Source organism: Schistocerca nitens, chromosome 2, assembly GCF_023898315.1.
Source record: "Schistocerca nitens isolate TAMUIC-IGC-003100 chromosome 2, iqSchNite1.1, whole genome shotgun sequence".
Lineage (NCBI taxonomy): Eukaryota > Metazoa > Arthropoda > Insecta > Orthoptera > Acrididae > Schistocerca > Schistocerca nitens.
Window position 1 is genome coordinate 1,183,834,695 of NC_064615.1, and position 22,745 is coordinate 1,183,857,439.

The 22,745-nt window shown below is 38.1% G+C and overlaps 1 protein-coding gene across 1 annotated transcript in view; it reads left to right on the plus strand.

Moving 5' to 3' along the window:
- The window catches only part of LOC126235648 (dynein axonemal heavy chain 3), a 1,245,905-nt gene that overhangs the window by 1,033,939 nt on the left and 189,221 nt on the right, over positions 1 to 22,745 (plus strand). Inside the window, exons 55-56 of the mRNA XM_049944362.1 lie at positions 10,535 to 10,709; positions 10,926 to 11,129. Coding sequence (XP_049800319.1) covers positions 10,535 to 10,709; positions 10,926 to 11,129 — 379 coding nt within the window. The remainder of the gene's footprint in view (positions 1 to 10,534; positions 10,710 to 10,925; positions 11,130 to 22,745) is intronic.

Here is a 22,745-nt window from a genome sequence, read left to right on the forward strand (position 1 = left end):
AAATAATTCACTAATATTGTGTGTTCAAAGATGTCGAGCATGAACAGAGTGAGAACCTGAACATCATATGAAAATATGGCAGAAAACTTAGAGAGTGACACATTTAATTAACTCATTAGGTCATAGTTAAACTATGTAAAGAAATACTTTAAATATCTGTTGCTCAGCAGCTTGGATAATTTTGCAAAACACCATTTTGCTTCCTAGGAAATATTTAAGTAGTACTTCGCTGTGAATAAGTTCCCTGCGAATTATGTGCTACTGAAATATAAATGAAAACAATCTATCTTTGAAAATATAATGTAATTTAATAGATACAAAGCTGGGGGGATATCAAGGAAAACCTCATTACTACAGCTGAACGGATAGCACCTAACAAAAAAAGTAAAAAACATGCCTGGTGGTCGCTGGAATGTGATGTCCTCATTGAAACAAGAAAACAGGCATGGCAAAATTGGCAATCACAGAAAACAGACGAAAGTAGACTGAATTTCATTACAGTTAGAAAACTGGTAGATAAAAATATAAAAAGGATTAAGAAGACACATGAAAACAAAACTCTCCTCCAAATTGATGAAGAATTTGCTAAAAACAACACAAGGAGCTTTTACAGAACGTTCAAACAAAGGTTATCAAGATACAAAGCACCCACCCTCCAATTTCAAGATGTAAATGGGACCATTGCTCACAACAACACGGAAAACTGCAAAATACTAGCAGGCTACTTTGAGAAACTCTTGAATTGTGAACCCATCCATGAAAAATTTGAATCCATTCCAAACAACCGTGAGAAGCCGGGCTCAGAACCACCGACGACTGAAGAACTACAGAAGGTCATTTCAGAACTTAAAAACAACAAGGCGTCCGGAGAAAATCAAATAGTGGCCGAACTATGGAAAAAGGCTGACAAAAATGCAGTTACATCCCTAAAGTGTGTTTTCCATCAAATCTGGAAAGAAGAAGAGATCCCCGCAGAATGGAGAACAGCTCTCATCCACCCTATCCACAAGAAAGGTTTGAAGACAGACCCCAACAATTACAGAGGAATATCACTGCTGGATATAACGTACAAGATTCTTTCTAAAGTCCTTTTGAACAGGGCAGAGCCGCAATTGGATCCGCAAATCGGGGAATACCAGGGAGGTTTTAGAAAGGGTAGATCATGTTCGGAACAAATACTAAACCTCAAAAACATTATGGCATACCAAAAATCAAGGGCAAAGACATACGTAATCTCCTTCATTGATTTCAAAAAAGCATATGATTCGATTGATAGAGAATCTCTGTTATCAGTACTGGAAGAAATGGGTTTGGATAAGAAAACAACTAATATTATAAAAGCGACCCTTACAAACACATTTTCAAAAGTTAAATTTATGGGCGAACTATCGGAACCCTTTGAAATAAAAACGGGAGTGCGACAGGGCGATGGGCTCTCACCGTTGCTGTTCAATTGTGCGCTTGAGAAAGTAGTCAGAGAATGGAACACAAATATTAAGAGTGGTATAAGACTGGGTTGCAAAAAGAAGAACCTTAAAGTAAATTGCATTGCTTTTGCAGATGATATGGCCCTGTTTGCTGAAACAATGGAAGAAGCACGGGAGCAAATCCTTGAACTAAAGAAACAAGCAGCTAAAATTGGTCTTCACATCTCCTCTGAAAAAACTAAGATATTGACAAACATCAAGCACTCATGTAAATACCTCAAAGTTCAAGAACAGAAGATTGAAATAGTAAAAGAATTCAAATATCTCGGAGAATGGATTACTTGGAATGCTGGGGAAAGCAAAGCAATGGAATCCAGAAAAAATAAACTTGAATTGGCCTTCCAACTAACAAAAAGTACATACAACAAAAAATCCCTTTCATGGGGGTCCAAAATTACACATTACAAGACAGTGATTAAGCCAGAAGCACTGTATGCAGCAGAAACACTTAACATGAATTTCAAAGGCCAAATGGAGAAACTTGAGGTAAAGGAAAGAAAAATTTTGAGAAAAATCATTGGGCCAAAATTTCAAGACAATAATATTATATACATCAAAAATGAAACTCTCTACAAGAAAATTGAAAAACTCTCAGATTCTATGCGAAAAAGGAGAATAAATTTTTATGGTCATCTTCTCAGAATGAATTCCAACAGATTAACTAAACAAATCTTTGACTTCTTCCGTAACCGAAAAACAAAGCCCAACTGGTTTAAAGAAACTGAGAAAGACCTAGTGGAATTAAATATTTCAGAAAATTCACTTATTGATCGAACTGCTAAATTAATTACCAAAGATGAAAACATAAGGTTCCAAGACAAATCCACACAAAAGTCCAAACCCTTCATCTCAGAAGAAGAGAGGAGAAGAAGATCAGAAAGAATGAAGAAATACTGGGCCCTAAGAAAAGAACAACGCACAAAGAAATGATTGATCCAGCGTACCCCAAAGAGGGTGAAACGAAAGAAGAAGATACAAAAATCTACTCACCAAGAGGTGGCAGGAGAACACACATATAAAAAAAGGTACTACTTGTACAAGCTTTCAGAGCCAGTTTCTCTTTCTTCTGGCACAAGGGTTGAGATGGAAAGGAAAAGGAAAGGAACACAGGAAAAGGACTGGAGAGGCTTTGGTAAATGCTCAAAGTTCAAAGTATGGTGTCATGGCGGCTACAGTGTAACACGTGTTAAGTTCGGCTCGCGAAATTTAGTTGAATTCGAAGGTGTTCTCGCAGGTGGTGTTGTCTAGTACAAGTGGAAATCGTGTAAACAACAGTGTTCTGTGCAGTAGTGCTATTTTTTTTTTTCTGTGCTCCGCCAATATCTTCGAGAAAATGGTAAACAGAAGAGTCAACAGCAGCGCGTCCAGCAGCGGGGAAGCAGCAGGTGCGGCGGGCCCGCTCTTGGCGGAAGGTGCGGCCGCGGCTCCTGAATAGCGGAGCTGGTCCGCTCTGAGGTAAACGCTGCACTTCGCGATAAAAACAATCCCGATGTGATAGCAGGCACTATATCAGATACTGTAACGGCAGCAGTATTGGCCAAAATGCGTGAAACTGTTGAGGCCAATACTGCCGAAATTACAGCACTAAAAAAGTCTGTGTCTGAATATGAGAAAAAGGCACGAGAGTTGGAAGTGAAACTATCTGCCGCAACTGACGAACTAGAACAGTACCAAAGGCGAAATAGTCTACGACTGTTTGGAGTAGTAGAAAATAAGGAAGAAGACACGGACAACCTGCTTATACAGGTTGCGCGTGAAAAATTAGGCGTTGAAGTGACCAAGGCAGACATTGACAGGAGCCATCGGGTGGGACGAAAACTACCAGGTGCCACCAAACCTCATCCAATAATAATTAAATTTGTCTCGTACTGAAAAAGGGCAGAGATCTTTACCCAGAAGAAGAAGTTAGCAAGGATAGGGCTTACAATAAGGGAAGATCTGACACACGAACGGCTAAAGATTTTAAACAGTGCCATATCCCATTTCGGTCTTCAGAATGTGTGGACTCAGGATGGCAGAGTAATCATTAAGACAGCAGCTGGAAAGAAGACAGTTACAAACGTGACAGAACTGAATAGTATTAAGTGAAGCTACTCGAGCCAAAAGTGCAAACTTAACACCATTTGCAAATTGTAACAGCCCTATACTCAGATATAGTCTTGTAATTTTATTAATTTTTTAATTATACCCATATTTGTACCTTCAACTAATTGTTTTTGTAACTGTATTAACTTTTCACTTTTTTTGTGTCTGTAGCTCTAACCATTATTTAATTTTAGTTACTGCTAATACTTTTTTCATTTTCTGAGTTTATTCTCTTCCGTTCTGAAATAGTTCTATTGCAATTATTAGTCTCTCCTTTAGTTCATTAATCATCCATCTCTTCGGTTTAAATTGTTCATAACAAAAATCACTAACAGTATCACTTTAGCAAATTTTAATCTAATTGTAGCTCCCTACGATAATCACTACCGGTATCACTTTAGTAAATTTCAATTTAATTCTAGCTTCCTACGATAATCTATTAATTATTAAGCTTACTTCTCTCTGCTGGCAGCATCAGCCTCTTAAATCACTCCCTTTTCCCTTATTTCCCCCCTAAGCTGTTTCAAATACGCTAATTACATTTCTCCTCTTACGACAGAGGATACACAGTGACACACAGCCGTCACTATTTTGGTCATATTCTCCTTGCACCGAATACCACTAATCCATTTTCTATACTCCCGCAACCTCAGGAAATCTCTAGCAGTCGCCTTTCTTTCGGCACTCGTGGTGTCACGAACAGGGCGCACAAAATCTCGGACACCCCTGTGTTATGTCACTTGGCGGAAGCAGCGGCCAGTGCCCCTCACGGCAGATAGTGTCTAACAAAGGGACAAACCAGTCTGCCACCCTACTCCAGGCTGCTCAGCAGAACGCGTCAGAGCTTTAGCAGCTCACTGCAACATCCAGTCTTTACCTGCACATTACGAAGAACTTAGCCTCCTCTTCAACCAACTAAACTACCACGTAATCCTCTTATCCGAAACGTGGTTGAAACCACACATATCCTCTGCATCTTTTCATCTCCCAGGGTACACATTTCTTAGGGCAGACAGATCAAAAAAGCGAGGTGGCGGGGTCGGCGCGTATATACGAACAGATCTCAAAGCAAAAGTCTTATGTACGTCAAATCCTGCTGGGGAAAAAGAGGCTGAATTCATGTTCATTGAAATAAATATACAAAGTCGGAAATTCTTGACTGGCGTCGTGTACAAGCCGCCAAAAATAAACTCAATGAGTTCCTTCCAGTCGGAATTACATTCACTTCAGTGTCAATACGAACATGTCATCGTAATGGGTGACTTGAACATAGACCTGCTAAGAGACACTCCCTCCGCAATAAACCTAAGAAGACTGCTTAGTTGCAATAGCATGAACATTCTTCCATTACAACCTACACACCATACGGCGCACAGTCATACTCTTATAGACGTAATCGCAACGAAACAGACTGACAAAGTAAGAGATGTTGGTCAAACATCGGCCCCTGGCCTCTCAGCACATGATGTAATATTCTTGGCCTACTCTGTGCAGCCCCCAAGGATCAAATCGCGTTACATAACTTGTAGGAACATGAAACGTATTGACCTTGACGCTCTAACAGCTGATTGCTCAGAAATCTCATGGCATCAAATAATCAGAAAACCCACAATCGACGGCAAAATTAATGAACTTGGTGATAAACTCACTGCCCTCTATGATAAACATGCACCTGTGCGCACAATCCGTGTAAGAAAATCTCCTGCTCCATGGCTGACAGCTGAATTACGTCAAATGATGACTAATAGGGATGCTGCCCACAGGCGTTTCAAGGCAGATCCGAAACCCGAGCGTTTCGAAGAATATAGAAAGCTACGGAACAGAGTGAAACAATGCATTCGCAATGCTAAAATCAGGCACACTCGCTCCCTTGTATGCAGCGATCTGACGCCCACGAATCTATGGAAGAATCTCCGTAGCTTGGGGGTCGGAAAGGCAAAATCGGAAACTACTTTTCATGTGTCAGCTAACGAATTAAATGAATTCTTCTCTGCACCTCTGAATACCAGCACAGCTGATAATTACCATCCACAAGAATCCCCAAACAGGATAACTAACAACAATACCTTCCATCTAAAACATGTAACAACAAATACGGCAAGAAAAGCAATTCAGTCTATTGAAGAAATTAGTAGTTCAATAATCAAACCACCTGAAAATGCACTTAGTATTATGGACAGCTGCTTTGAAAAGCTTCCCCCAAGCACCTTCACTTTCACAGAAGTGAGCCCAAATAATATCCTAAAAATAGTGAAAAATTTCAAACCTTCAATTAGTGTTGATTACTATGATATGTCATGTAATTTGTTGAAAGATGTTATTGATTGTGTGATTTATCCTTTAACCTTTTGTGTTAACAAATGCCTAGTTGAAAGTAAGTTCCCCGACATACTAAAAATTTCTAGAGTTGTGCCCATATACAAAAAAGGGGAAAAGAACTGTCCCGCTAGCTACAGACCTATATCCATGACCCCAGTTTTTTCAAAAATTTTAGAAACGATTATGTATGAGCAAGTTAGTGCCTACTTGGGTAAACTAAATATAATTGGTGATAAACAGTTTGGATTTAGGAAAGGTAAATCCACAACAGATGCAATGGACTCCCTCGTAAAATTAGTCCTAGATGTGTTCGAGGCTAGGGACTATGCCCAGGCTACATTTTGTGACCTGAGCAGAGCCTTTGACTGTGTAGAGCATGACACTGTGCTGAATAAGCTAGTTTACTATGGTTTTGATGACAACAGTATAAATATGTTCAGGTCTTTTCTAGAGAATCGTCAGCAAGTTGTGTGCATTGGTAGGGAGAAATCAAATTTGGTTAATGTTAGGTACGGAGTGCCTCAAGGGTCGGTGCTTGGACCTTTACTGTTTATACTAATGATTAATGACCTGCCCTTATTCATAAAATCTCATACAATATTATATGCTGATGACACAACTTTTCTACATAAAAGCTCTGATCTAGGTACACTGAAAACACTGACTGAAAATACCCTTGCTCAGTCCTCATTATGGTTCAAAGCTAATGGCTTCTTGCTAAATGAAACCAAAACCCAGACACTTTACTTTAGCCTCAGAGAGATTCCTAACTACCAGGAATTACAAACTGTTAAATTTTTAGGTGTTACTATTGACAATAAATTGACGTGGGAACCACACATTAAGAATATATTGGCTAGGCTTTCAAGAGTGATTTATCTAATTAGAAATTTAAAAAGACATGTTCCCAATGAGTATGTGAGATCAGAATATTTTGCCTTCTTCCAAAGCATCATTTCTTATGGAGTTTTACTGTGGGGTAGTAGCTGTCATGTAAATGACATTTTACTTTTACAGAAGAAAGTAATAAGAATAATAACGGATTCTGATAAAACAGAACATTGTAAACCTCTGTTTATTAAATTGCAGTGTCTTACAGTAGTAAACATATTCATCTACAATGTTTTAATGTACATTAGAAACAATGTGTCTAATTTTGTGTTGAGAAGTGATATTCATAGCCATAATACTAGAAACAGAACATCTGTAGACGTACCATATCATAGATTATCAAAATCGCATAACTCTTACCTAGTTCTTGGACTAAGGATGTTTAATAGACTAAGTGCTGACTGTAAAGAACTGCCTGTAAATATCTTTAAAGCTAATTTATACAAGCTACTAGTGAACAATCCGTTTTACTCCATTGATGAATTCTTTGAAGATGAAAATACTATATTCTAACGTGTACCTATTGTATGTAAACCAATTCACTTCGATATAGGCTAGTAGTTTATGTAGAAATATATGCTCTTGACTTTGTCTATTGCTGTAATCAGCTGAACGACAATAAAATTATTATTATTATTATTATTATTATTATTATTATTATTATTATTAATGAGAATCTCTTCTGATGCAATAGGCAACGACAGTATCGGTATAACAATGATTAAGAATGTTGCCGATATCTTAGTACCTGTCTTAACTGACATATTTAATTTTTCCCTCGTGAACGGAATATATCCCACTGCATGGAAAAGAAGCCTAATTCGACCCATCCCTAAGATCGAAAACCCGCAACTGCCTAGTGATTACCGACCAATCAGCATACTGCCTGCTGTTTCCAAAGCACTTGAATATATTGTTCATGACCAAATCACTGAACACTTGCATGAATTCAGCCTATATGACAAATTTCAATCTGGTTTCTGTAAACATCACAGCACAAACACTGCTCTAATTAAAGTAACTGATGACCTGAAATATGCCATCGACAATCGAAAGGCAACAATTTTGACGCTACTGGACTTCAGCAAAGCTTTTGACACTGTTAGCTTTGACATATTGCTCAGAAAAATGCAACGGCTTAATTTCTCTGATAGTGCAATGAGATGGTTTGAAAGCTACTTAAAAGACAGACAGCAATGTGTTGTCTGCGTAAATGAAAAATCTTCCTGGAAACATGTTTCCTCGGGAGTGCCCCAAGGATCAGTCTTAGTACCACTTTTGTTTTCTTTATATGTCAACGATATTTCGTCGGTTCTGTCCTCCTGTAAATATCATTTCTTTGCCGACGACCTCCAGCTCTACCTAAGCGTCAGACCTGAAGATGTAAACACTGCAATCGCTCAGATGAATGATGATCTGTCTTCAGTAGTGACATGGGCGAAAAACCTGGGGCTTAAACTAAATGCAAAAAAGACACAAGTAATCTTAATAGCCCATCAGAAATTAATAAGTTCAGATTTCCGCGAACGGCTACCTCCTATTCTGCTCGACGGTACTCCAATACCATATCAGAAAACAGTGAAGAACTTGGGTATAACTTTGGATGAGCATCTCAACTGGGTGGAGAATACAGTCGCAGTGTGCCGAAAGATGTCTACTTGTCTCTATGCTCTCAAAAAGTTTCGGAACATATTTCCACAGGACTTGAAACGCCAGCTCGTGCAAGTGCTCGTTCTACCGAACCTCCACTATTGTGATGTGATTCAACAAAGCATGAGTAGTGAAAACAAAAGACGACTAGTGCTAACCATGAATGCCTGTGTGTGTTACACCTGCAACATTCGCCGATATGATCATGTTAGTGCTTCATACTCCGAGCTAGGGTGGCTGCGGCCAGACAAATTGCGTGACTACCACACTCTATGTCTACTCCACCGACTCCTCGTCGCGCAAGCACCCCAGTACCTTGCTTCAGAGATTAAAAACCTGTCATGTCATCATAATCGAAACACGAGGTCACTCTTATTTGGTATCCTAACTGTGCCCACTCACAAAACAAAAACTTTTGCAAACTCCTTCTCAGTTGCCGCTGTCCGCCTCTGGAACAAACTGCCCCTTACCTTCCGCAAAATTCAATCTCCTGCTGCTTTTAAGAAGAAGTTGAAGCATTTCCTACTATCATCCTCATAACGTTCTCCACAAAATTAATGTACAAGGCCAATCCTCTCATCTGTCACATAGCAATGCTAGCGTCTCCTATCTAGCTCCTGAGATGCCTTCCTCTTCATCTATTTCTATTAACCACGCAATCTTCTTTTCCTTTATATTTCCTTAATTATGTTTCATCATGTCTCTATTCCTCTCCTCCCTTCACCATGAGTCTCCCTCATACTCCCTGCTGCCAGCTCACCTATCTAAAATCTGTCTCTTCAATAATGTCTAATTATAACAGTACTTGTGATCTAAGAATATAAACTCTATATGTATGTATTTTTCCAGGTGTACCTTTCAAATTGTTTATTTCACTTTTTGTGCTAGATGTAGTTTAACATGCCTACTAAAACATATGAATGTAAAATAAGTAGAATGCCTGGTTAGATGTAAGAGAGGGCCTGATGGCCCTAATCTTGCCAGGTTAAATAAATAAATAAATAAATAAATAAAAAATAATGCCAAGTCAGGTGAGACTTACCCATCCAGTAATTCTCCACTGACCTGGTGTTTTAAGTGATTTTTTTGAAGTGTGAGCCATTTCCTAAACCTCTTTTCTCCTTTTCCTTCCCCCTTCTTTCTTCCCTTTCAGTCTTTCTGCCAGAAGGAGCTACTGACTCGAAAATCTTGCATATATGAAACCTTTTATGTGTGTTCTCCTGCTGTGGCTTGGTGAGTAGATTTTTATATAGCCAATTACAATGTATCTGACCAAAAGTCGTGCATAGTAAAAAGTGACAAAAGGCACCCAAAACACATAAGTTTTATTTTGTCGTAACATACCGGTATTTGCATGTTAAACCGGCACAGATCCCGTAATCAAAATTCAATCAAATTGCGTAACATCCTTTGCACTTACAAAACCTAATGCTTCTTATAAATTTTAAAAATATTGGTTGATTGATGATTGATAATATTTGTGACACCAGTGGAACAGAATACAATGTTGTCAGTAAGTAGATCTGTGAATTATAGTAGAACATTACAGGATTATTGTAGAACGGAATAAAGCAGAACCTATGTAAGCTTTCCTAATTCTTGTTCATATTTTGAAAACCAATTGTTCTGAGATTGTGGCAGTATTCACTTGTCAAGATCATTATGTAGTGACAAATACCTTGACTTGTATGTGAAATCAGATTTTACAGAAGTTTGTTACCAGATAGAATTGAAGCTTCAATACTGTTAATGAAAAAATAATAATCTGTTTTATTTATACTGTAGAAGAGTCTCAGTTTCAAAAACAAATCTCAACTGTTTCCTGATAGTTAATATTCTCCTTATAGGCAACTTGTAATAGCTGCCATAATATGCTAAAATGTTTCTTGTCTCCAGCCATGTTCCTGAAGTTGTTTTTCCTGTTTTCACATATTCCAATCTTTAATGTTTCAGTATTAACATTTCCAGGAAATTGAGTGAAATTGAGAAATAACACAATGTCATGCCATTTCCCACAGCCTTTCCTCCTGGTACCAAATGAAAATATGATTTCTGCTAGATAATTTTATATACTGTTAAATTAAGATGTCTTTCTTTTACAGGCTTGAAAATTTCAGGAGATCTGTTGAGAGACACAAAGAACAGTGGAAGGAAATATATGATGCCGTTAATCCACAAGAGTTGGAGCTCCCAGAACCATTTGCAAACATAAGTGGTCTGTATCGGCTGGTGATTATTCGGTGTCTAAGGCCTGACAAAATAGTGCCAGCTGTTCAGGTAGGTTTAACTGATTTAAAGGAACTTGACCAGATTGTGCTGAAAACACAACTTTCATTTTAAATTTAAACATTGTTGAATAGAAAATTAATTAATGCATTGACATTTAGCTGTAGAAGATCCTTACAAATTTATCACTTAAGGTCTTAATTAATCTATATAAATTAATATTTAATAGCAATAAAATGTGATCTGGCAAAAAATTATTTATTTTAGGCCTATATTGTGTCAGAAATGGGGCAGTCATATATTGAACCACCAACATTTGACCTGCAAGGATCATACTATGACTCTAACTGCTGTTCACCACTCATATTTATTTTATCACCAGGCTCAGATCCAATGGCTGGATTAATAAAGTTTGCTGATGACAGAGGTTATCTCAAAAATATGCAGTCTATTTCTCTTGGTCAAGGGCAGGTAAGTTATGCATGCACTGATACTGTATTAATTTTTGCTGTGTATCATCAATTTGTTGGGCATTGGGAAACCTCATTAATTCATATTAATTTATCAAAATTTCAATATTCTAATACATCAGTTTCTCTTACTATACTGTTCTGAACATTGTATTTCATTCAGTTGATTTATGTATATGGGTTAAGTATAAAAATGAAATCTTTGAGTTTCATACTCATGATTGAACTTTCTTCCTGAATGTAAATGATTCATTGTGTTTCTTATGACAAATAGAATGAAATCTTCACTAGTCAGCTACAAAAGTAGCCTGCTGAGAACTGTAGGGACTACCCATAATTACATATTATGGAGAATTAAGGGAACCAATAGGAGTAGACCCATTGTTCACTCCAGAATTCATTTTGGGCAATTGTTGGTACCCATAAGGTAACTGGCTTGATAGGTCACTCTGTAGAGTACAAATATGCTTGGGCTGTTTACCTATCTGCTCTGCAAGTATCATTATTAATGAGTAACCTAATGAACTAAATTTATTACAAAGAGTGACTAGCTGCTAAATTTCAATTTTAGTGTGAAGCCCCTGTATATAAAATGAGCACTGTCCTCCCTTGCTCTGAGAGTTGAACATACCTCTGCTGATGTTTAGCCCCATTCATGTGTGTCACCAAGCTCTGTAAGTCCTGACAGTCTAGGTTGTTATGACATTTCTAATGGTTTCGGCAACAAGAGAAGCGGTGCAAAACTGGATTGCGAACTTCTCTTACTACAGTTGACCTACTTGAAATGTTTAGCCGATCCTCTTCTCTGGATATGCGGCTGCGTTGATCTCCACAAATTCCTCTCCGAAGAAACAATGCTGGTTAGAGGAACTAAAAAGGCCTGTCTCTCTCTCTCTCTCTCTCTTAAAATATCTCAGTACCCTCATAATACAGGGTGATTCAAAAAGAATACCACAACTTTAAAAATGTGTATTTAATGAAAGAAACATAATATAACATTCTGTTATACATCATTACAAAGAGTATTTAAAAAGGTTTTTTTTTCACTCAAAAACAAGTTCAGAGATGTTCAATATGGCCCCCTCCAGACACTCGAGCAATATCAACCCGATACTCCAACTCGTTCCACACTCTCTGTAGCATATCAGGCGTAACAGTTTGGATAGCTGCTGTTATTTCTCGTTTCAAATCATCAATGGTGGCTGGGAGAGGTGGCCGAAACACCATATCCTTAACATACCCCCATAAGAAAAAATCGCAGGGGGTAAGATCAGGGCTTCTTGGAGGCCAGTGATGAAGTGCTCTGTCACGGGCTGCCTGGCGGCCGATCCATCGCCTCGGGTAGTTGACGTTCAGGTAGTTATGGACAGATAAGTGCCAATGCGGTGGTGCTCCATCCTGCTGAAATATGAATTGTTGTGCTTCTTGTTCGAGCTGAGGGAACAGCCAATTCTCTAACATCTCCAGATACTGTAGTCCAGTTACAGTAGCACCTTCGTTGCAAAAGGGACCAAAAACTTTATTGGCTGAAATGGCACAGAAAACGTTCACCTTAGGCGAGTCACGTTCATACTGAGTTGTTTCCTGCGGATTCTCAGTGCCCCATTTACAAACATTGTGACGGTTGACTTTCCCGTTAGTGTGGAAAGTTGCTTCATCACTAAACACAATCTTTGAAATGAAAGATTCATCTGTTTCCATTTAAACAAGGATAAAATCACAGAAATCGATTCTTTTAATCTTATCAGCTGCAGACAGTGCTTGAACCAATTTCAGACGATAAGGTTTCATAACTAACCTTTTTCGTAGGACTCTCCATACAGTTGATTGTGGAATTTGCAGCTCTCTGCTAGCTCTGTGAGTCGATTTTCCTGGGCTGCGAACAAATGCTTGCTGGATGCGTGCTACATTTTCATCACTCGTTCTCGGCCGTCCAGAACTTTTCCCTTTGCACAAACACCCATTCTCTGTAAACTGTTTATACCAACATTTAATACACCACCTATCAGGAGGTTTAACACCATACTTTGTTCGAAATGCACGCTGAACAACTGTCGTCGATTCACTTCTGCCGTACTCAATAACACAAAAAGCTTTCTGTTGAGCGGTCGCCATCTTAGCATCAACTGACGCTGACGCCTAGTCAACAGCGCCTCAAGCGAACAAATGTACAACTAAATGAAACTTTATAGCTCCCTTAATTCGCCGACAGATAGTACTTAGCTCTGCCTTTTGTAGTGGCAGAGTTTTAAATTCCTAAAGTTGTGGTATTCTTTTTGAATCACCCTGTACTTTCAGTTCAGTATATTTTCATTTCCACAAGTTTCACATAAGCATACAAACTCTTGCAAGTCAACTGCATTGTTAACCATTAGATAGTATTAAATAAAATTACAATATGGTGGGTTTAATAACCATCAGAAATTCAGACAGGTCTTGCTTCTAGCAAGTCTAACACCAAGATTAAGGAAGAGTTTCTAGACAAATCAGGTTTCAATTGTCTATAACAATTACAATTATTCAACCACCAAGGAACAACACGTAATTTCTCATTGTACTTTCCATACAGGTTCTATGGCGCGAGCAGCAAACACTTGTCAGCATCACTCATCTGATGCAGCTCCTGTCCTCCCATGACCAAAATCCATCCTGCAAACACAGACATGTGTTGTGCAGTAAAGAGGCTCTCTCTCACTTTTATCTGTAAAACACCACATGTTCGAGGCAGCATAAGATCGAGTGGTTACAGAATTTATGTGGAAATTCTCAAATCACTACATATCCCCCTCCTTAGATCGAACACACAATATTTTATACGTAATTATTATGTACATTAACATCGTACCTAGTAACAATCCACATTTTAAAAGTAATCATTTGCTACATAAGTTTATATACACAATTTTTTTCTCATAAATCCTTGTACTTCATAGAGCAGGCTTGCGATTTTCGTCTTTCCATTGACTTTTACTCTGTTTTTTAGAACATAAGCCTCTATTTATGCTTTCATTTTGCATTACCCTTACTTATGAACAGCAAGGACTTTCTCTTCAGCTCCAATCGTAAACTCCAGGTGTCATGGACCCTTGAATATTTCATCCTTTATTCTAATTCTCTGTACTACCTCTTTAGTACGTAATGGCCTCATTACTTATAATATTCTGTAGCCTGGAGGAACTCTGGGCAAAATGAAAGTTTTCCTATTGACACACATAAAACATAATAATGCTAGTGAAATATAGAATTCAAACTTACCAGAATAATTCCTACAAAATGTGTGACTTCTGTCATGTTACTGTTCTTTTCCCCTTGGCTCAGCATCTATACATTACTCATGGGTTGACCCTATGTGTGCCCTTCCTCCTTCCATTTTGGTTGGTACTTCCATTTTGGTAGGTACCCCCATTTAAATTTCTATTCGCCTATGGTACAGGTCAATCCCCTTTTTAGTGCCCCTGTCCACACAGTATAGGTCAGCCTTTCTTAGGTCTGCCTATCTGACCTTTATATCCAATAAATGCTGGGTGCGCCCTCCTTATCCTCTAGGTTCATTACCCGAGTATACATCTTTATGTACACTATAATTAAATATGCTCTGGTAAAAATACAAAATGTATTTCACACTTAACACTCGCTTTTTAATACTTCATTTAGTACCCTAGAGTCCTCCTCTACTATTCAACTTTTATATTCTTGGTATACACTCTACCTCTATACCCTATTCATACAAAATGTGTTTACTTGTGTTATAAGAGTCCCACTATACCAACAGTCATCAGAATATTTGTCCGACTGACCTCCCTTAGCAATTATCACAAACGCTTACTCTTTGGCTTATGCTATCCTTAATTACTCACGCTTCCTACTGAAATATGCTCACTATTTTTTATTTACTTAAATTTGGCATATTTAGTGACAGTACCTTTTCCATAAAATGTTTACAAGGCGATATTTGTCGAGGCTTCAGTTGTCTAGTGGAAGTATGATTCCACAATGCAGTTTTGTCGGCTGCAGAAATGACCTGGTTCAATGCGTTTGCCTCATTTTTGGTGCTTCAAATACCATTTCTTCGAATGTGGTTTCTTCTTAAAGTTTATATAAAAAAATAGTAACATAATTCATTTTTTTCTGTTCACTTCCAAATTATTATGACGGTGACCTGCACATTGTTCTACCGTCAACACACACAAAGAGTTCACTGCCGACTGATTACAGTCAAAGACGACTCCAGCGTCAAAGGCATTTTACACAACACACAAGCTTCCACTTGTAATCAGTCTCTTTGATATTCTTCGTCACATTTACTAATAGTAATCAATATGCTTTCACTCTCAAAAATATAAGTAAATTAGCATATAATAAGGCAAATTAAAATAAAAAAATTTTGACAAAAATATAAGAAAACATTACCAACTTTCCACATTAAATTTGGTATCGACAAATCCAGTAGAAAATAACACATCTCCCAGATCCATTACACTACTTAGGTATACTTGATGTAAAATTAGCATAGTTCCTCTATACTTATGCACATAGGCAATATGGAATGATCATTGTTCTTATATATTTATATACAGGTGTGTGCGATGTAGAACCGTCACAATAAACAAGAATGTGTGCATATTTCACTATGTACACATACCTCTTCCCCCATAATACTCTGTCCTTTCATTGTTTGCGTCTTCACGTTTCGTTGTGTGTATGCTTAAGTGTGACTGTGTATCCTGATTCTTCAGCCTACTTATATGAAATAAGTTGAAGGTTATTGGAAACCATGGAAAATAAGAAGGACTTCAGCGATAGAATTAGATGAATATGTAAAGAGGGAAAGATAGACAGATACTCAAATGAGAAGTAAGAAAGGAAAAAGAAGAAATGGTTGCTAAGATCGAAGAAGAGAAAGAAGATAGCCCCCAAAGACAGGAAACCCTTCCCACCCCCCTTCCACAGGACCTCTACCTCACCAGTACTTGAGTGAGAAGACGGAGGAGGTATGGTGTTAAATCATTTCCTACAGAATGGACATTTTCACCTTCACACTTGAAGTCCCCAAAGAAAAATATTAGCAACACCTTTGGAGCGGCAAATGGTGAAGAATCAGTCACACTTGTCTGCAAGGGTTGTCTGGAAGGTGTGATGTGTGTTTAGTGTTAGTCATGATTTATCTGTTGGTGTAAATCTTGCTATTGCTTACACTACTCACCCCTTTCAAAATTGATACAAACCCTCCCATTTACATCACATTTTATAAAAGGTAAACAAGATTCTGCACTAAGCATAAAATTATGTATCATGTTATCACAATTATGTAATTACTCATACAATATCATCTCTTCTATTAACCTAATATCCTTTGCAGTTTATTAAGACCTCTGCATCCAGGTTTGCATAGACAAACTGTATAAGAGATTACTTTCAAAGAATAGCTTAGGCAAAAATAAGACCTAACTATACGTGAATGGCAGGAGAGACTGGCTGGCTAGGCAAAAATAAGACCTGACTATACATGGAGCCCACGTCGGCTGCTGTTGGCATTACAGTCGAGACCATGGAGAGAATGGCTGGCTAGGCAGATTTAATCTTTATCACTTGATGCTGCCTAGCAAGTCAAAATAAGTTGAGACAATGTGGGACGAGTCATGAAGACAGGCAGGGGCGCCCCTGGAATAACTGGGGACAATCCTAACAGGCATAATCCTCCAACAACCAAGGACGACTTCTTCCAAATACTTAGTTTGCACAATCCTCCTCCAACAACCAAGGATGACTTCTTCACATACCAGGAGCAGTTTCAGGTGATGTTATCACAATTCCACACTGGTATGTTTCTCTAACAGTGGATAATAGGATAGTATAAGAAGTAGGGGGATAGTGTAAGATGTAGGGGGATAGTGTAAGAAGTTGGGGGATAGTGTAAGAAGTTTGGGGAATTCGGTGCAGTAAAATTTTATTGCAGAAGAAACACAAAAACAACTAGGGATCTGACGGTTGTCACTCCGCCCATTAACACAAAACGTTAACGTCCATGAGAGATATACAACTTTATGTCTTTTACATTGTATTTTCCTTTTTCTGATCCTGGTATAGGATCTACTAAAACTAAGGCTTTGGGATATATCACCACTTGTACTCAGTAAGGTCCTTCATACTTTAGGAAAAATTTGTGTGTCTCCTTCCTCAGGGCAGAGCTCTGAAGATGCTGTTTTACTAGAACCAGGTCATCGACCTTGTATTGAGGTTCAATAGCTTTCTCAATATGTCTAGTTACTCGTTGTTGTGCCTTTTCAACCAAGTTCTTAGAAACTATTGTCTGATTAAGTTTGTAATCCACAGTAGGTTGCTCTGGCCAAGTAAAACATTTAATAAGGGGTTCCCCCACAAAGGGTTTGCCTATTAATCCAGTTGATAAATGTGGGAATTCATTTAAAATAAGCTCGAAGTCTTTAACTTTCGATGCCCATGACATATTTTTTTCATGGCAATAGGTGTGGCATAATTTCCCAATTTCTTTCATAACCCTTTCTCACAGATTGGAAGATGTATTATAGTTGGAGATTAATACTTGACAAACATCTTCCCACGCTTAAAATTCTTTAAATTCATTACTGACAAACTGTGGTCAATTGTCTGTAATAAATCGTTCTGGTTTGCCTACCTCGAGACACTATTGTTGCAGACAGTGAATCATGGATGGTGTATTTGCTTTCTTAATAGGATACAACTTAAAATACTTTGACCAACACTCTATGAGAACAAAAATGTACGATACTCCTCCCTTCCCTTTCAGAATTGGTCCAAAGAAATCTGCTGCTGTAAGATCATGTAATGCATTAGGAATGATTGGATATATTTTGTACTTAACATGAGTGTTACTCTCATTTACCTTCTGACAGGTTTCATAAGCTCTAATTAAAGATGCTACATTATGTCCTAGTTTCTTAAAATAATAGACTTATTCATGTGAGCTATACATTTCTTTATTCCGAAGTATCCACATCCAGTATGAACATACCACACAATCTCATCCTCCATCAATGTCAGGATGCATAAATGCCATCGTTAAGATGTTATTCTGCCTCTACAAAATAGATTATGCCCTATAATTTTCCACCTCCCTTCTTGATTAGGCCATAAGGAATTCTTGTTATACATAGCATATATTTCAGTAAAGTAGGAATCACGATGGATGTTTTCAATTATTCTTTGAGCCATTTCTTGTACCCTGTTGTGCAGATGTTCTACTGTCATAAAATTAATCGCAAAAATTACATCAGGTCCTTCCATACTTTTTAACTCTTTCATATCCACAGGCAATCTAGACAAAGTTTCATGTACAATATGTTCAGAACCTTTTACATACTGTATTTTAATGTCATATTCCTGTAGGAACAACATTCACCGCATTAATCTACTATGTAATAACCGACCACTCATTAGAAAAGATAGAGCTTGATGATCCGTATATACATGGATTTCTGTCCCCCATACTAGTGTTTGGAATTTTTGGATACTTCATACTACTGCTAAAAGTTCTTTTTCTGTGGCTTCTGATGGCCAATCTAGGCCAAACAACACATCACTATTGATATTTTCTATTACTAACAGTGTTATGAAATGGGATATTCCCAATATTGCAGTTCACCTGGGTCTCGTGTTTTACAACTTTGCTCTTCATTCCAGTAATACCAACTATGTACACTCCCAATACTGGTAATAGCAGTAAGTGATGTTTAGTTTGTAATGTGCTAAATGTTGAATAAAGCACTAGAAATAAGTGACACTTCACTCCCAGAATCTATAAATATGTTAACTTCAAAATCGTCTAGTTTTCCTATGATTATTGGTTGTGGATTAATGGTAGTTAAGCTCAGTTCGTCCAGTAACAACCATTCTTTGGTTGGTATTTTATGCATGAAATTAACATACTTATTATGGACTAGGCCTCCTAATGTATTTCTACAACCTGGGTGCTGGCCCTGGATCCAGATTGCACTACGTTTTCCTCATTAACAGTAATCACTGGTCAGTTACTGAGCCGAGGTATTACGTTACCACTTTGTACTCTTATTACTGCTTGTACAAATTGTTGTGACATCACTGGGCCTATATTCAAAGTTGGATGCTTATTTTGGTAATTATCGTTACCATTGCTCCTATTACATTGGTGTACTCCAGCAAAATTAGCCTCATGTTTTCTAAAATTATTATTACTATTCCTTTTATAAGTGTGATTTTCATTTTGGTGTATGCTCTCATTACGGTCCTTGTTCAAGGTATCAAGTGCATCCACAAAAGACAACAGTTCTTCTACGGTTTTCCACCCACTACACAATATATCTTTTCTGGCATAAATGGCTACTTATCTGAGTACTTTGCACGTGTTAAATGCCAGTCAAAATACTTTCTCATTGTACCCCATGTACTGTTATAGTACTTAAGGTCTCACAAATGAGATATTAATTTTTCCTGGGCACTTGCTGACCAATACTACTCAAACTTCTTCTGGAAGTCTGCCCAAGAAAAAAATTTCTCAATGTTCACTGTGCCTCACTCCGAAGCTTCTCCTCAAAAGTTCTCTACCGCACATTCAATCTTTCTTGAATCTTCTCAGTTTTTCAGCAAGGCTTGGTTAAACCGTTTGAGAATATGCACCTCCCCGTGTGACTTTAACTTTGGAAACTGTCTGGATAGTGTAGAATTTACTCCCCATTGTAAATCTGTCGTTACCTCACTAGTTAACACTTCATTGGGAGATTTCACTCTATTATCTACTTTGTCCTGCATATGTTTCAATTCTTTCCATAAATTATCTATGCCTCTCTTAGTATCCTTAAGTTCCGAAGCTAAAGTTTGAGAAACGTTGTCGGAGGTTACTCTCTGTCTATTATCTCTTCTACCTGTTCCTCCAGATTACTGATATTTATTACGTCTGAAGCAGTTAGTTTCTCTTAAAAATTTCTTTCCACGTTATCAACTCGCCTGTTAACGCCTCCAATTTGCGATTGGACTAAAGGAATTAGTTTGTCCTGCTTCTCAACACTTTCGTTTAAAGTGTGTAGTCTTTGTTTTACAGCATCAAATGTAACATTGCATACACTTTTAAATGATCTTAACTTACCACCAAGTTCAGCTTCTACATTATTACATTTGTCTTCAATAACAAATTCAAACTTCTGGGTCACCTTCTGAAATTGGTCATTCTGCTTTTGGCTACGGTCAGTAAACATTTGATTCATCTGGATAGTCAAGGAATTACTTAATTCATTTTTTTAATTCTACACTTACAGTTGTTGAATCTGCCCTCTGGTCATCTAATTTAGCATTCAACTGAGTATTCACTGAATCTAACTTGAGACTTAAAGTATTGATTTGGGCATTTTTAGCTTTGATTAAATTCACTACTTCAGACCAGTCTGGCATTCCCCTACTCACTGTCATGGCCATGGCTGGTTCTGATATTTCCCCAATTTTTTGAGTTATCCAAATCCTTCTTACTTTTAGATCTAGTGATCATTAAAAAAAAATCACCTCTGAGTATAATAATTATACTAACTGTCTATTGTTGAATAGTTTCGTTAACTTTACACTCAAATAATTATTGTCTTTCACTCACCAGGTGTAGAGTTTTAGGCTGCATCGGTGAGCCAGTGAGCAATCAGCACCGGTGAACAGCACGGGCACCGGCAGCATTGAAGGGTGGTTTCAGTGTCGCTGCTGGTGAACGGATTAGTAGGCAGCACCAATGAGCAGCAGCTGGTTCCATTCGCATTGCTTGCTGGTTATGGCGTCCACAACCCCACAATGTGTGTAGGGTTACTTACCTTCCACACTGGATTTTTGTCATCAAATAGATCTTGACATAACTCTTCTTAGTCTAAACTGTTAAGATTTTCCGTACGTCTCCTCTTCTATGTTATTTATTAATTTTCACCCCTTTTTACTGTTTATGCAAAATCCAACTCCGCGAAACAATTTCCCTGTCTTGTTGCTATGGCAACTCACAATATCTTCTTATCTTGATTTCCTTTCAAAAATCCTCTTTCTTCAAGTCCTGCTCACGTTGGTCGCCACATTCTAATGGTTTCGGCGACACGAGAAGTGGTGCAAAACTGGATTGCAAACTTCACACTTCTCTTACTACAGTTGACTTACTTGAAATGTTTAGCCGATCCTCTTCTCTGGGTCTGTGGCTGCTTTAATCTCCACAACTTCTTCTCTGATGAAATAATGCTGGTTAGAGGGATTATAAAAGACTCACTCTCTCTCTCTCTCTCTCTCTCTCTCTCTCTCTTAAAATAACTTGGTACCCTCATAATACTTTCAGTTCAATTCAGATGTATTTTCATTTCCACAAGTGTCACATAAGCATACAAACTCTTGCAAGTCAACTGCGTTGTTAGATAGTATTAAATATAATTACAATGTGGTGAGTTTAATAACCACCAGAAATTCAAAGACAGGACTTGCTTCTAGCAAGTCTAACACCAAGATTAAGTAAGAGTCTCTAGACAAATCAGGATTCAATTGTCTATAACAATTACAATTATTCGACCACCAAGGAATAACACATAATTTCTCCTTGTACCTTCCATACAGGTTCTAAGGCACCAGTGGCAAACACCTGCCGGCGTCGCTCATCTGACGCAGCTCCTGTCCACCCATGACCAACGTCCATCCTGCACACACAGACATGTGTTGCACAGTAAATAGGCTTTCTCTCTCTCACTTATCTTGAAAACATTGCATGTTTGAAGTGGCATAAGGTCACGTGTTTCCAGAATTTACGTGGAAATTCTCGGATCACTACACATTGAGAATCACACTCATATTAAAGAATATTTGGAGGAGTGGAATGAGGGAGTTTCATGCCCAGCTATTTGTGTGCCTGAACTTTCCTACGTGAAGTAATTTTAAGCAGGCAATGGTAACCCAACTGCTTCTACTACTTTTTATTTAGGGCCAATAAATTTTCAAACTTTATGATCAAAATATGGGTTACTGTAGATCAGTAGATATTTAATAGAGATATCAGAAATGTGAAAAAATTTAAGACCAAATTTAATTTAACTCAGAATGTATTGTATCATTTATTACAAGTAGACAGAGCAGGAAGGAAACTTAAGTGTGGCTTTATTATAAGCAAGAAATTTATAAAGAAATCTTCGGATATTAAAAAAATTTCAGAAAGAATAGTGAAACTTGTTTTAAAAATAGACAAAAGGTATTAGAATGGTAGGTAATTGATACTGGGAGAGCACCGTGGATAGTAATGCTCAGTGTGTATCTGTCATATAGAGCAAGGGCAGACATGCGTGACCAGCCATGTTGTGGCTTGCTGCAATGCAGGGCATGACTGGATCATTCTTCAGTGTCTGGTACTCAGAGACTGTGGTGCAGAGGTGATACAGTGCCAGGTGAGTGGGAGGCCAAAGTGGGATAGGCCGGGTGTGGGCAATGACTGCGTGGTTAGTACATCGAGCGGCATTGGAGGCAGTGTCAGGAGTGTGGTGTGTGGTAATAGCTGACCAGGAACCTGTGCTGTTGCAGTGGCCGTGAACACACCATCTGCCGACATGCGAGAGGATAAGTACACGTAGTCAATCTGTGGTGGTATACA